We start from the raw sequence: 16,031 nt of genomic DNA on the forward strand, positions 1-16,031 counted from the left end.
CACTTAGATGCTCCAAACCAAACCTGTTTCCCCTCCTATGTGACTTCATTTGTAGTCTTTCTCATCTCAGTTCACAGAAACCCTGTTTCTTTGCTCAGACCAGAAACCTTGAGTGTAAAGTCTTTGATACACGAGCAAATTAGTTATTTTATTTTATTGTTGCTAACATTTATTTATTTACATAAAGTCAGAATGAGAGAGAGAGAGCTATGTCTTCCACCTGCTGGTTCTCTCTAAGTGGCTGAAGCCAGGAGCTAGGAATTTCATTAGGGTCTTCCATGTAGGTGGCAGGAACTCAGCTATCTGAACCTTTATCCACTGCCTCACAGGATGCTTTAACAGGAAGCTGGAACAGAAATGGAGTAGGCAAGACTTGAGCCATCCTCAGATGTAACATATGGGTTTCTAAGCAGTGTCGTAAATCTTGCTGTGCTTAAGTGCTTGTCCCTATTCAGTAATTATTATAGCCCTGCTTTTGGGGGGCTGTTTTATAACTTAAATCAGCAGTTCTCATCCGTGTTGCCTGTTACCTGTTCTTTGGCCCCAACAACTTTGCCTTTTGCCTGTGGAACCCTCTTGTGCTGTGTGACCAGTTTTCTGTCTGAGCACTGGTGGGGCGTACTTGCTTAAGCCCACATGGTTCCTGTGCTTCTGAATGCTGATGCTGTGCTCTGAAGTCACCACTGTGTCCTGGCAAACAGCTCTTCTCCACCCTGCTTTGTGGGAGCCAAGCTGCAGAGTCCAAGTAGAAAGAGCCTAAGCTGTCATTTACTGAATTGTTAGGTGATAAATACCAGGTGAATTTATAATCAATTTATTTCTTAGTGTGTTTAATCAATTTTAAAAATGCTTTATTTATTTTTATTGAAAGTCAGATTTACAGAGAGAATGATCTTCCATCAGCTGATTTCAATCTCCCAAGTGGCTGCAGTGGCTGGAACTGAGCCGATCTGAAGCCAGGAGCCATAGCCAGGAGCTTCTTCCAGGTTTCCTGCGTGAGTGCAGGGTCACAAGGCTTTAATCCATCCTCTCTCGCTTTCCAGGCCACATGCAGGCAGCTGGATGGGAAGTAGAGCACCTGGAACATGAACTAGTGCCCATATAGGATCCCATCGGATGCAAGGCGAGGACTTTGGTCATTAGATACTGCACTGGGGCCCTGTTTAATCTATTTAACAGCATGGTTAAGCATGGGTATTTGTATTTTAGCTGCTTTATAGATAGAAGTAAACAGGCACAGGGAAGTAGGTAATCTATTTGAGGTCATTCAACTACTGTGTCACAAAGCTGAGATTCTCATTGCTGAAGTTTAGTACTAAAAAATAAAGATAATTCTTGCAAAACTGTTGGAATATAAAGCAAGCTATGGCCATATACTTCCATGGTTGTTGAAAAACTTAGATACAATAGTAATATGTTGCTAGTTTGTTCAATGAATCATGATTAATTGCAGAGACAAGTTTCCAAAGCATGCTCAAGGCATCTGTAGAATTTCTTTTTTTTTCTGTGTGGTGACTAGAATTAAGATAATTTTATTTATTGATTTATTTAACTTTTAAGTTTTTTAAGATTTGTTTTATTTTTATTGGAAAGTCAGATACACAGAGAGGAGGAGAGGCAGAGAGGAAGAACTTCCGTCCGATTATTCACTCCCCAAGTGAGCGCAGTGGCTGGTGCTATGCCGATCTGAAGCCAGCAGCCAGGAACTTCTTCCAGGTGTCCCACATGGGTGCAGGGTCCCAAGGCTTTGGGCTGTTCTCAACTGCTTTCCCAGGCCACAAGCAGGGAACTGGATGGGAAGTGGAGTTGCCCATATGGGATTCCGGGGCGTTCAGGGCAAGGACTTTAGCTGCTAGGCCACACCACTGGGCCCAATTTTTAAGTTTTAATTTGAAAGGCAGATTTACAGAGAGAAACAATAGAGAGATCTTCCAGTCATCGGTTTGCTCCCCAAGTGGCCACAGTGACTGGAGCTGAGCTGATCTGAAGCCAGGGGCCAGGAGCTTCTGCTGGGTCTCTCACATGGGTGCAAGGACCCAAGTGCTCAAGTCATCCTTTGCTGCCTTCCCAGGCTATAGGCCAGGAGTGGGACTGGGAACAGAACAACCAGAACTCCAACCGACACCCACATTTGATGCTGGCGTCTGAGACAGAGGCTTAACATACCACTCTAGTGCCGGCACCATCATTTTAGTTTTTTGAATTAGAGAGACGGAATGAATAGGAGCATTAGAGTGCAATCTTTACTGCTGGTTCACTCCCTAGATCCCCTCAGTCCAGGTCTCCCACAGGGTTTTTTTTTTTTTTTTTATAAATAATACATATTTATTAAAAATTCAAATACAGAAATCAAAGCACAATATCCCACCCAGTATACAGACAGCCACATAAATCCCCTTGCCTCTAATCCCATTCCCCAGAGGTTATCACTTGAACAAGTTAAAGGATATCCTTTGAAACATTTTCCTTTGTATATACAAGTATATATAAACACACATAAATGCACTTTTGCCTTTTACAAAAATGAAATCATGTAAATGTACATATTAATCTTCAATTTCTATCTTCATTCATTCAATATACAGAAAATTCACAACAAATTTGATTATCAGTCCTCTTGGGTTCGTTTTCCATTATATAAAATTCATATTCAAGCATCAATTACAAAACTCTTGATAATATACTTCCTGCCATCTTTGAGTCTCATCTCTAACCACTCCAGTATGAAAAGACTGGAACATAAATTACCTTAAATTCTTCCTAAAACAAAGGCACAGGGTTGACATTGAGCTTGCTACTAGAACCATTGTCACCTGCTGTACCCCAAGTGTCTGAAATTGGAACAGTAACTCCACCCCATGCACTCTGATGTTCGATGTAGGCATCTCAACTGGCAGTGTAAACTGCTAGGTGAAATGATTGTCTTGTTTTATAATTTTTTTGGGTAGAGTCATTATTTGTATAAATATTTATTGGAAGCCCCTGTTTTGTATCTGACTGTGTTCTAGATACTGAAGATACGTCAGTGAACACACCAGAGTCCCTGTTCTGTCCTCTAGGATGGTGGAGCAGATGTCAGTTAGAAATTACATGCAGAAAAATAAAGCTGAGTGTTTGAATGCCAATGGCTGGGACATGTGCTTTTTGATAGATTGATCAGGGAAAGCTTCTGAAAAAATTGAGTAGATAACCAAGATGAAGTGTGACCACCTGCCCTGCTTTGGGGGAAGATGTTCCAGTCAGAGACAGTGAAGAGACTGCTGGGGGTGCGGCTCACAGAGTAAGGCAGACTGATAGCAGGTGAGAGTTGTGAGTGGGGTGTGCCTTTACAAGTTGTGTGCGGCTGTGTAAATTGCATTTAGCGTTTGGAGTTGGGAAACGTTTGGCTGGTTTTGAGCAGAAGAGTGGAGGGACTTTCTTTGAACATCCTTACTCTGGCTGCAGTATAGACAACTTGAAAGAGGGCAGAAGTGGAAGCAAAAGGAGACCAGTGATCTCTCCTGGCTTTTGATCGTCCAGGCCCTTTTTAACCTGGCTGTGTTTGACACATCCTCAGCCCTGTGCCTTCCATCTCCCTGATTCGGATCACTGGCCTTTGGTTTACAATCAGCTTTGGTGGCGATATCCATCTTTCAGACAGTTATGACTGTTTCCCCTAATTGTTTCATTAAAAGTGAAGTTTCTGGCACAGAAGTGGCATTGAGATGCAAGGTCGCGTTGGTGTTTCTCATGTATTTGGGGGGATAATTAAGGTGTGTACTGATGGTTTCTTGAAGTACTGTGAAAACCTTGAGGAGAAAAGTGCTGAAGTTTCAGTATTATTTCCAAGAAAGAGGATATTACTTCAGTTAAGAGATTATTGGAGAACATTTTTTGTATTTATGGGAGAAAAAAAAAAAAAGAAAAACTCCTCATAGATCGTAGATCATAGATTTGTTTCCTATATAGGATTTGAATGCTGATTTTTATGGAACACAAAATCTGATTCCTATTTGAATTTGGTGTTACCTTGCTTGATTCATGATTTCTTTTGGCTTAAATTTGATATGATAGAAACAATGATAATATTTCTAAGCAGAGTACATATATATATTTAATTTTTGCTTATTTGAAAAACAGAAGGTCCTCTGTTGCTGTTCCTTCTAATCCACCTTCTCCCCCTTTTAAATCTATTTGAAAGGCAGAGTTAAAAAGAGAGAGAGAGAGACAGAGATCTTCCATCGGCTAGTTTATTCCCCAAATGGCTGCAGTGGCTGGGGCTGGGCCACACCAAAGCCAGGAGCCAGGAGCTTCATCCAGGTCTTATTGGGCCATCTTCTGCTACTTTGCCAGGTATGTTAGCAGGGAACTGATTTGGAAGTGGAGTAACTGACTCAAACTGGCACTCATGGGATGCCAACATTGTAGGCTGTGGCTTACACAGCCAGCCCCTTTGGGCTTTCTTAATTTTAATCTAAATTTTTATTGGAAAGACCAGTTTACAAAGAGAAAAATCTCTCTGCTGGTCCACTCTGCAGGTGGCCACAACAACCAGAACCTAGCTGATCTGGAGCCAGGAGCCAAAAGCATCTTCTGGGTCTGCCATGTGGGGGCTGAGTCCCAAGGGTTTGGGCTGTCCTCTTCTATTTTGCCAGGCCACAAGCAGGGAGCTGGATGGGAAATGGAGCAGCTGGGACACAAATTGGTGCCCATATGGGATCCCAGTGCATGCAAGGCAAGAGCTTCAGCTACTGCTCTAGGCCCTTTTAATTAGTTAACAGATCCCTTCTCTCCTTTTGCTTCCCACTCCCCTTTCTTCTTCCTTTCAGAGCATACACATTAATGAACTTGGACTGGCAGAAGCCAACAAGTAGCAAGGAGCATATTAGAATAGATGATCTAAAACTGGAGTAGACAGCTTGGAACTGGAGAATCAGGAAGGTCTCTCACAGGAGAGACTGGAAAGGAGTGAGTCCGAGAGAGGAGCAGGTTGGAAGCCGCGATGTGTTCACAGGGAGATGGGTGGACATTTATCTTGCTTCTGTTGAGGTTTGCTGACAGAGCTTTGTACTCTTTCTGAGTTCTTGGCTGGCTCTTAGAGAATAAGCACAAACCTCAGTTGAGTAGGTCCAGACTGCTGCATGTGGAAACAGGCGATTTTATGGTGTCTGGCTGAGGAAAGTAGGGCAAAGGTTGGAAATCGGCCTGGGTTCCTGAAGAGTACACTGTGCCAGTTTCAGTCACTGGTTGGGTAATGAAGGCATGCAGATACAATATGAGTCTATAGCACATTCTTCTGTAGTAATTTGTTTCATGTTTTCCTTCATTTTAAAGGTAGATGTCAGTTTAGTTTTTGAAAGGTCTGCACTATATGTGCTTTTTAAAAATTTTAATATTTTTTAGTTGTATCAGACTTGACTTGTTAGTGATGAGGATAATAGAATTGTAGATTCTCATGAAATCACTGAAACTAAAAACAATTTCTTGGCACAGTCTCCTGTTTGCTGTTACTTGTCCCTCAAACCTTAGTTGTCTTTAAAATCAGCTAATAATTCTTGCTTTATAGGCCTCTTATGTGAATTAAGTGAAAAATGTAAGTATTAAAATGGAGCCTAACAAAAAAGTACTCAAATTCTAATTGCTATTGCAACCAATTTGTTATCATTATTGTTTAATTAAATTTTTAATTGAAGCATTCTTGAGTATAATAAGCTCTCAGGTATCAAATGTATCTGGTATATCAGAATGCTTTTAAGTTGTGCAGGTTTTTAAGAAAACATTTTACTTATTTTTACTGGAAAGGCAGAGCTACAGAAAGGAAATGAAAGTAAGAGAAAGGTCTTCCATGTGCTGGCTCATTCTCCAAATGGTCTCCAGAGCTGGGTGAGAATAAAACCAGGAGATAGGAGCTCCATAAGGGTCTCCCACATGGGTGCAAGTGCCCAAGGATTTGGGCCATCTTTCTCAGGCATATCTGTAGAGAGCTGGATTGAAAGTAGAGTAGACAGGACTCAAATTGGTGCCTATATGGGATTCCAGCATTGCAGGTGGTGGCTAAATCCACAATATTGACCCCCGGGATATTTTTATAGACAGAATAGGTATATGTAATATTTGATGTTTAATTTTTCCATTTAAAGATATACAGTGTGAAATAAAAAATACTTTTATGCCAAGTTTTTATGTGAATTTTGAAATACTTGATTTCTAAAATAGCAGTGGGAAGAAAAAGCCTTAGCATAATATGACTGGAATTATATGATGAAAAGCTAAAGATATTCTCATTAAAATTAGGCAAGAAATAGAAATGCCTTCACGTATTGATATTCAGCATTGTTTGATAGTCTTATATATTATAATATTAAAACGTTATATTAGGATGAGTAAAATATTTAAATATGAAAAGCAGAACTAATAAAATGCTAGGAAAGAAAATAAAGACTATTTTAAGAATATTGCCTGATGGACAGCAAGGCTCATCTTGTATCTGTGAAGCCAGTTCCTATATAGTCACCAGTTCCTGTCCTGGCTGCTCCACTTCCTTCCAGCTCCCTGCTTACAGCCGGGAAAGCAGTGGAGGATGGCTCAAGTCCTTGGGTCCCTGCAACCACCTGGGAGACCTGGAGGAAGCTCCTGGTTTCAAATTGCTCAACTCCAGCCTTTGTGGTCATTTGGGGAGTGAACCACCTGATAAAAGATCTCTATCTCTTTGTCTCTTCTCTATGAATCTGCCTTTCCACTTAAAATAAGTAAATCTTTTTTTTTTTTTTAAAGATTTTTTACTTTTGTTGGAAAGTCAGATATACAGAGAGGAGAGACAAAGATCTTCCATCTGCTGATTCACTCCCCAAGTGGCCACAACAGCTGGAGCTCAGCCAATTCGAAACCAAGAGCCTCTTCTAGGTCTCTGGTTCAGGTGCAGGGTCTTAAGGCTTTAGGTCATCCTTGACTACTTTCCCAGGATACAAGCAAGGAGCTGAAAGGGAAGTGGAGCAGCCAGGATATGAACCAATGCCTGTATGGGATGCCAGCATGTGCAAAATGAGGACTTAAGCTACTAGGCTACTGTGCCGGGCCCAAGATAAATAAATCTTAAAAAAAACCAAAAAAAACAATCCGACTTGGTGGCCTAGCAGCTAAGATCCTTGCTTTGAACGCTCTGGGATCCCATATGGGTGCTGGTTCTAATTCCGATGGCCCCACAATAAAAATAAATGAATCTTTAAAAAAAGATTTGCCTGAGCGGCTGTTGCTGTGGTTTAGCTGGTCAAGTTTACATTGCTGTTTTCCTGTATGGGTACTTGTTTGAGTTGTTGCTGCTCCATCTCTGATTGAGCATATATAATATACCTGGGAAAGCAGTGGAAGATGGCCCAGTTGCTTTGGCCCCCTACATGTGGGAGAGACCTAGAGGATTATTTTGTGTTTTACTCATGTTTTTGTAGTCATGGGTCATGATCATGTACAGTCTGTCCTTTTTTAAATTTTAGAAATTAGATTTGAAAAGCAAAGTTACAGAGAGGGACAGAGAGAGGCCCATCTTGTATATGCAGATCATTCCCCAAATGGCAGCAACAATTAAGCCTGGGCTTGACCCAAGCCAGGAGCCAGAACTTCCTCCAGGCAGGGGCCCAAATACTTGGGCCATCTTCTGCTGCTTTCCTAGGCACATTAGCAGGGAGCAGGATTGGAAGTGGAGCAGTTTTGGATTGAACTGGTGCAGTGTGGGATACCTCCATTGCAAGTGGCTTCTGAGGGTTAGGGCCAACACCAAAAGTCTGGTGAATTTTGTGTTTGTACATTTTCCTTAGAATAATCCTGTTTATTTTCATGACTACCTGTTTGAATATTTCCATCATTTGGTTATGCCCAGTGTTGTTTAGTGTAGTGGCTCTCAGGGGGAAAAAAATCATCTGATTTGTAACTTTTTTTATTTTCTGTGGTATAAATATGCCCCTCCCCTCCCAAAATGGCTGACTTCAAGCCCCCAACATAATGACAATGGCCATGGAGTTGGAAGGGAGTTTGTGCACATGGCCTTGTTTCAGGTGAATCCAGCACACACTGGTTATTTATTATTTCTTTTATTTCTTTCTCCTGATTGGTCTTAGTTCTTGAGGGTTAGTTTGTAAATATCGCTTTTTTGGGGGGGGGTGAAAGAATAGGCTTATTTTTTTTTTAGATTTGCTTTCACTTTTTAATCTGTTGATTAAGTATTTGGGGAGAAATTACATAATAGATTTTTCAGCATATTCTCATTACTGAGATCATGTAAATGCTGTTATTTATGCATAATAATACATATTAATATGTGTAATAAATAATGAGGTCAAATTCCTTGGTGATATTTTTAACTTTCTCACATGAACCCTGTGAATCATTTTCTATTTCAGCTATAAAGATTGAAAAATATCATTAGGTTCTTTGGCAATGAAAGTTCACTTCATGTTGCTGTATAAAATTCCTTTGTGTGTGGGACAGAAAAAAGATGACTTTGTTTAATAACTTTCCTGATAATGTCTCATCCATGTTGATAGTTGACCTTTTGTCACATGTGCTGTGCTAGAACAGCCGTAGTTATTGTTTTAGGGAATCAGAAGCGGCAGAGTACTTTATCTGAACTGTCTGACAGAGGAGCAGCCACAGAGCTCTGCAGAGCTGAGTTTGTACTCTGGTCCCTCAGTCCACTTCAAAGAAATTCTGTGCAAAACTCTAATCAAGATTCTACATTTGCTTCTTAAAATGCAAGGCACATCTCAAAAGTTCTGGTTTTATACTTTTGCTATTCTTGGTTTCTTCTGATATTTTTGCTAGTGGAACTCTTTTTGCTTTTTTAGAAGCCAAGTATTTTAAAAGTGAGATGTGAAGATACAAATTAGAGATGGATTCTCAATGAAACTGTTAAATACCTCTTGACAATAGGATGCTAGACTCTGCCACTGTCCATACCTACAATGTCAGGATTTACTTATATAGCAGAATGATGGGTTTATGACTGTTTATGAAGGATTATATTATTGTGATAATCTAGGGGATATCAGGTGAGAGAAGGAGATTTGAGGAGGGAAAAGGGTAAATTCCAGAGCTTATGGAACCATATCACATAATTTAAAAAGTCCTGCAAAAATAAAAAAAAGTTTATCTTTTAATTGGAAAGTCAGATATACAGAGAAGTGAGGCACAGAGCAGGCGTGGTGCAGGCATCCATGTCGGCTGCCCTGGCCTCAGCAGCCAGGTGCTTCGTGGTGAAGCCGGTCTCACAGCACCAGCAGAGTCACCCTGCTCCGGCTCCTCCCCTGCTTTCATCTTCCTGCATTCTCAGCTTTCCACGCTGGCCTAACCCAAGGCCCCTGTGCGCTCTGCTCTGGCTGGGGCTCCGTGCCACCCCTGCTGCAGGTGCCACCATCCTGGTGTCACGCTGTCTCAACAACAACAACAACAACAACAACAACCACCACAACAACTTTAGGGAGAGGTTTTCCATCTACTGTTCCATCAAAGAAATTTCTCACATTCTTGACCAAATTTATTCCAAAATATTAAAAAAATTCTTGTATTTTGATTTAAAAAATTATTTCATTTTTTACTGGAAAATCGGATATTCAGAGAGGAGGGGAGGCAGAGAGGAAGATCTTTCGTCAGCTGACTCACTCCCCAAGTGGGTGCAATGGCCAGAGCTGAGCTGATCCGCAGCCAGGAGCCGTGAGCCTCTTCCGGGTCTTCCACACAGGTGCAGTGTCCCAAGGCTTTGCTCCATCCGTGGCTGCTTTCCTAGGTCAGAAGCACAGAACTGGAAGGGAAGTGGAGCTGCCAGGATTAGAAGCAGTAGCCTTATGGGATCCCAGCTCTTGCAAGGCAAGGAATTTAGCTGGTAGGCTACCACACAGGTCCCATGAAATTGATTTTTTGTTAAAAGATTTATTTTTATTGGCAAGTCATGTGCAGAGACGTGAGACAGAGAGGAAGATGTTTCTTCTGTTGCTTCATTCGCCAAGTGGCTGGCAAAGGCCAGAGCTGCACCGATCTGAAGCCAAGAACTTTGACCTTTTTTTAGGGTTTCCCATGCAGCTGCAGGGTCCCAAGGCTTTGTACCATCCTTTACTGCTTTCCCAGGCCATAAGCGTGGAGGTGAATGGGAACTGGAAAAGCTGGGAGACAAACTGGCCCTCATATGGGATCCTGTCATGTCCAAGGCCAGAACTTTTGCCTCTGTGAACTCTTTAATTTGATTTTTTTTTGAGATTTTTTTGTTCAGAAAGACAGATTTACAGAGAGAAGGAAAGACAGCAAGATCTTCCATCAGCTGATTCAGTCCTCAGGTGGCCACAATGACCAGAATTTAGCCAGTCTGAAGACAGGAGACAGGAGCTGCTTCCACATCTGGCATGGCACGTGTAGGATGTTTTCACAGGGCAGGAACAGGGAATTGTGTAGAAAGTGGAGCAGCTGGCCCCAAATGAAATTGATCTTTCATATTCTTTCTCAGCCATGGAAATGTTCATGTTTGCAAAGGTGTTGATTTTTGTGTATTGGTTTTATATTCTGCAAGTTTATTAAGCTCTCTTATGAGTTTAGCTGTCTCTTAGTACAGTTTTTTTTTTTCAATTTCCATATGTAGATAATCATGTGATCTGCAAAGAGGGTAACTTGACTCCTGCATATGCAAATTAATAAATGTGATACATAACATTTACAAGTTGAGTAAAAAACCGTGATTATCTCAATATAAAGCATTCGATAAAGTGGAATCCTTTTTGTCCTTTCATGACAAAACCTTAAACAAATTGAATATAGAAGGAGCATTCCTCAACACAATCAAGGCAATATATGACTGTTCCATAGGCAATATGATGTTGAACTTGGAAAAGCTAGGACTATTTCTGTGAAGGTCCAGGACCAAGCAAGGATGCCCACTCTCACCACAGCTATTTAATATAATTCTAGATCCAGATAGCGCCATCAAAGGAATACAAGTGAAAAATATCTTAAGATAATATTGAAGGGGCTGATGTGGCATAGTGACTCAGGCTGCTGCCTGGGTTGCTAGCATTTCATATGAGTTCTCGTTTGAGTCTTGGTAGCTCCACTTTAGATCCAGCTTCCTGTTCAGGTTCCTGAGGAAGCAGTGCAATATGGTCCAGGTGCTTGGGCCCCTGCCTCTCCCAGGGGGACCCATATGGAGTTCCTGTCTCCTGGTTTTTCGTGTGACACAGCCCAGATTGATTGTTAGCAATTGGGGAATGAACCAGCAGAGGAATGAATGCCTCTGCTTCTCTCTCTTTGACACTCTGTCATTCAGATAAATGAAAAACATGTTGTAAAATATATGAGGTATCTTGGTCTGAAGTCTGATTCCATTATTTGGTTTTGATTTTGTTTCAAGTTCCATAATAGTGGCTTTTGTTGTCTCACATGTATTTGCTTCACTGTATCTTCTTTGATTTTTGCGAAGATTTACAACTCTATTTCTTTTGCATCTCCTAAGAATGCTTTTAAGAAAAGTGTGAAGTAATTTGATAATAATTTAAACTGAGTGATCCTTGTATGTCATCCTTTGTGTTAGGCAATTTATATGCATTTAGGGTAGTTATTGCCTCCATTTTAAAAATAAAAAAGAAAAATCTGAAACTTAAGAAAGATATAAACAGTCAGCTCTTTTTTTGTTCATTGCTTAGAAGTGTTAGGATTTCAATCCAGTTTTTCTTGTTGTTGCTGTTCCTGAATGTATTGATTATAAAAGTTAATTTATAGATAACGAAAGTTGTAATTTTAAAAAAAGCAACCACTGGAGCTGGGTCAGTCCAAAGCCAGGCGGTAGCTTCGTCTGTGTCTCCCAGTTGGGTGCAGGGGCTCAGTATTCAGGTTATTTTCTGTTGTTTCTCAGGTGTGATAGCAGTGAGCTGATTTGGAAGTAGAACAGCTGGACCTGCAGTGGCACAGGTTTGCCAGCACTGCAGGTTGTGGTTTTATTTGCTGTGCCACCCCCCCCCCAACCATATTTTGGGTAGAAAATGTCCTGAATTGCATTAACAGCAGATTAGATGTTGCAAAATACTGGTATACTGGAGGATAGCATTAGAATTTGCCTAGTGTGAAACAAGAGGAATGAAAAGGTATGGAGAAGTTGGTGGGTTGTGGGAAAATTTTCAATGGCCAAATCCACTGTTTAAGGGAGAAGGAATGGTGAAGAGCATCAAAATTTTTTGAAGAAGTAATAACTGAAAATCTACACTACAAACTCATAGACCCAAGGAATTTATTGAAGCCAAAGCTGAAAAAATACGAAGGCAACTATAGTGAAGCATGTCATGTTTACATTCCTGAGCACCAATAATAAGGCGAGAAATCTTAATAGCTTCTAGGGCAAGAGATACATTATACTAAGAGGAACAAAGATCAGGATGACCATAGATTTTTTTTCTTCTTTTCATCAGAAAGTGTAAAAAGAAAAGCAGAGCATGGAATAACATTTCATAAGCCTTATGAAAAAGATTATTTCTGTCAATCTACAATTCTGTGTAAATGACAGTACCTTTTAAAAACAGAGGGCCAGTGTTCTTATGCACCTAGATGAGTCACTGTTTCCAATACCAGCATCCCATATGTGAATGCAGGTTCAGGTCCTGGCTGCTCTGCTTCCAAACCAGCTTCCTACTGATGCTCCTGGGAAGGTAGCAGGTGGTTGCTCAGGTGCTTGGGCCCCTGTACTGTGAGAGACCCAGATGGAGTTCTTGGCTCCTGATTTTTGTTTGGCCCAGAGCTGGCTAGAATCTGTCCCTCTGTTGGTCACTTTTTTTTTTTTTTAATTTTATTAGTGATAATGTTTACACAGTTGATCAGAGTGGGAAGGATCAAGGATTAGGGGATAGTAGGTGAGATCATTGCTTATACATTTTCTTCTTGGTCACTTTCACAGCAATCAGCAACCAATCTTTTTATCTTTTAAAAAAGAAAAGACAGGGGCCTAGCGGCATGGCCTAGCGGCTAAAAGTCCTCGCCTTGAACGCCCCGGGATCCCATATGGGTGCCGGTTCTAATCCCGGCAGCTCCACTTCCCATCCAGCTCCCTGCTTGTGGCCTGGGAAAGCAGTTGAGGATGGCCCAAAGCTTTGGGACCCTGCACCTTTGTGGGAGACCTGGAAGAGGTTCCTGGTTCCTGGCTTCGGATCGGCGCAGCACTGGCCGTTTCGTTCACTTGGGGAGTGAATAATCGGACGGAAGATCTTCCTCTCTGTCTTTCCTCCTCTCTGATATCTGACTTTGTAATAAAAAGAAATCTTAAAAAAATAAAGACAAAATAGAGTCTTGTTCAGATATTATAACTGGAAAAATGTATCAGCAGTAGAAGAAATGTTAAAGGAAATCATCTACTTTGAGGGAAAACAAACATCAGAAAAAAACAGGGATCCAGACAAAGGAATGAAGTGCACTGGAGATGAAAAATACAAATGATAAAAAAAACACACACATTGTTTAAAATCTTTTATTTAGTTATTTATTTTTTTTAAAAAAGATTTGTTTAGTTTTATTACAAAGTCAGATATACAGAGAGGAGGAGAGACAAAGAGGAAGATCTTCTGTCCGATGATTCACTTCCCAAGTGAGCTGCAACGGCCGGTTCTGTGCTGATCCGAAGCCAGGAATCAGGAACCTCTTCTGGGTCTCCCACACAGGTGCAGGGTCCGAAAGCCTTGGACTGTCCTTCACTGCTTTCCCAGGCCACAAGCAAGGAGCTGCATGGGAAGTGGAGCTGCTGGGGGATTAGAACCGGCACCCATATGGGATTCCGGGGCATTCAAGGAGAGGACTTTAGCTGCTAGGCCACCATGCTGGGCCCGCGTAAAATCTTTTAGAGCCAGTTGTCTGGGGCACGTGCTGGGGTGTAGTGAGTTCCGCTGCTTCATGGGCAGCCTACATTTCACACTGGAGCACTGATTTGAGTCCTGGCTATTTCTGCTTCCAATTAAGCATCTGCTGTTGCATCTGGAAGACAGTAGTTACTGGCACAAGTACTCCAGTCTGTGCCATCCGCCTGGGAGACCTGGATGGAATTCCCCACTCCTGACTTCTACCTGGCCCATCCCTGGCTGTGTGGGCATTTGAGTGAAAAATAAGGAGCTATCCTAACTCTATGAAATTGAAATTTTAGTTAATTTTTTTTTACATACAGACACACCACCACCACCACCAATGATAGTAAAAACGACAATAAAATCCTCCAATGCCAAGATGGATTCATTGATGAATTCTACGACACATTTAAGGAAGAAAAAGAGTCAAGTTGCGTAAATTTGTACAGAACCTTGAAAGAACATTATTTCTCAACTTTCTCTTACTTTTGCTCTGATACTAAAATTTGACAAAAGATTGTATTAGAAAATTATTGGCCAGTATTTCCCAAAAATCAGATAAGAATACTGAATAAAATCACAGCTAATTGAATGGAACAGTTTGATCAAGTAGTTTGGTATCAGTGATACCAGATTGGTTTAACTCATCAGTTTAACTTAACATATTAATAAATAAAAAGAAAAAAACTGTGGTGCAGTTGTTAATTCGTCGCTTGGGATGTGTGTATCCTGTGTCGGAATTCCTGTTTTGAGTTCTGGCTTCTTCACTTGCAAGCTAACTTACTGCTAATGCACCGTGGAAGGCAGCAGTTGATGGCTCAAGTACTTGGATCCCTATCATGCATGTTGGAGACTATTGGGACTAGTTGAAGTTGTAAACCAACAGATGGAGGTTCTCTCTTGCTCTGCTTTTCAGATAAAACAAAGGTAAATTTAAAATAGGGCCTGGCACAGTAGCTAGTGGCTAAAGTCCTCACCTTGCACCTATCAGGAGGAAACTTCCTCAACCTGATAAGGAACACTGAATCAAATCTACAGCTGTCACCCAAACGTGTGTGTATGGTCAAAATTCCATTATAATAAGTTATAAAACATAAAAATAATGTTTGTTGAATAGGTAATGTTATTTGTGTCTGACACAATTCATGTGTTTTTGATGCTGTAAATAATCATAGAAATCATATTAGACTGAGAAAGACTTTCAGATGATACTGATTAAAACTATTGTCTAATTTTTACAGGCCAGTATGGAAATCCTCTAAATAAATATATCAGACATTATGAAGGACTGTCTTACAATGTGGATTCCTTGCACCAAAAACACCAGCGTACCAAAAGAGCGGTCTCACATGAGGACCAGTTTTTGCGTCTGGATTTCCATGCTCATGGGCGGTGAGTAAATCTGTTACCTAACTGACTGTATCTGAAATTCTTCCCTATTCATCAAGTTGAAGAAGAAATTTGTATATTTAATATTCCTTCTTTAAATGGAAAGGTCCCTATTTGGAAATTCAGCTTCCACAGGAATTTGGTTGTCCTTCTGTGTTGCTAAGGAAATAGTCAAATAATAGGATGTTGGGCTCAACCATTGTCATGATACATTTAAATATGTGAGCTTGTGACTGTTGCTGAAGGAAATAGTCAAATTTAAATATTTTTGAATTTGTGAAATCAGATTGCAGATACCCAGGGAGTTCAGAAATTCATGGAAAGATGGAATTAAAAGATAAATTTATTGTGGTACAAAAAAAAATAAGAAATTCGTGGTTACTTTTTTCATAATACCCATTGTGTTTTGAAAGCATGTTATACGTTTATAAATTTATTTATTCAAGAGCAGACAGAGAGTTAAAGTGTGCTCCAATTTACTGATTCACTACCTAGATGGCTCCACTGGTTGAGGCTGGGCCAGGCTGTTGTCGGGGCTGAGAACTCAGGCTTGATCTTCCACATGGTGGTAGTTATCAAATAACCTGAGCTATCACCTGCTACAAGGGTGTACTTTACCAGGAAGACGGAAATCTCAGTAGAACCTGTGCTTGAACCCTGGTATTTAGTTGTGGGATACGGGCATCTTAACTTCTGAGTTGAGTATCCACCACTTTCTGTGAAATTTTTGAAGAGCATTCATATTTTAAAGAAGATTCTGTGTTCAGAATTTCCCACATTGATTGTGTTTTTATGATTTTTTTTATCATCTGC

General features: G+C 40.7%; 1 protein-coding gene across 3 annotated transcripts in view; it reads left to right on the forward strand.

Moving 5' to 3' along the window:
• ADAM10 (ADAM metallopeptidase domain 10) overlaps positions 1-16,031 on the forward strand; it is a 124,457-nt gene that overhangs the window by 17,688 nt on the left and 90,738 nt on the right. For 2 of the 3 annotated variants that reach the window (XM_058665778.1, XM_058665781.1), the window contains exon 2: positions 15,071-15,221. In XM_058665778.1, coding sequence (XP_058521761.1) covers positions 15,071-15,221 — 151 coding nt within the window. Of the gene's footprint in view, positions 1-15,070; positions 15,222-16,031 lie in introns of those variants that run through there. The other variant, XM_058665780.1, reaches the window with a different exon arrangement.

This window comes from Ochotona princeps, chromosome 6 (genome assembly GCF_030435755.1).
Source record: "Ochotona princeps isolate mOchPri1 chromosome 6, mOchPri1.hap1, whole genome shotgun sequence".
Lineage (NCBI taxonomy): Eukaryota > Metazoa > Chordata > Mammalia > Lagomorpha > Ochotonidae > Ochotona > Ochotona princeps.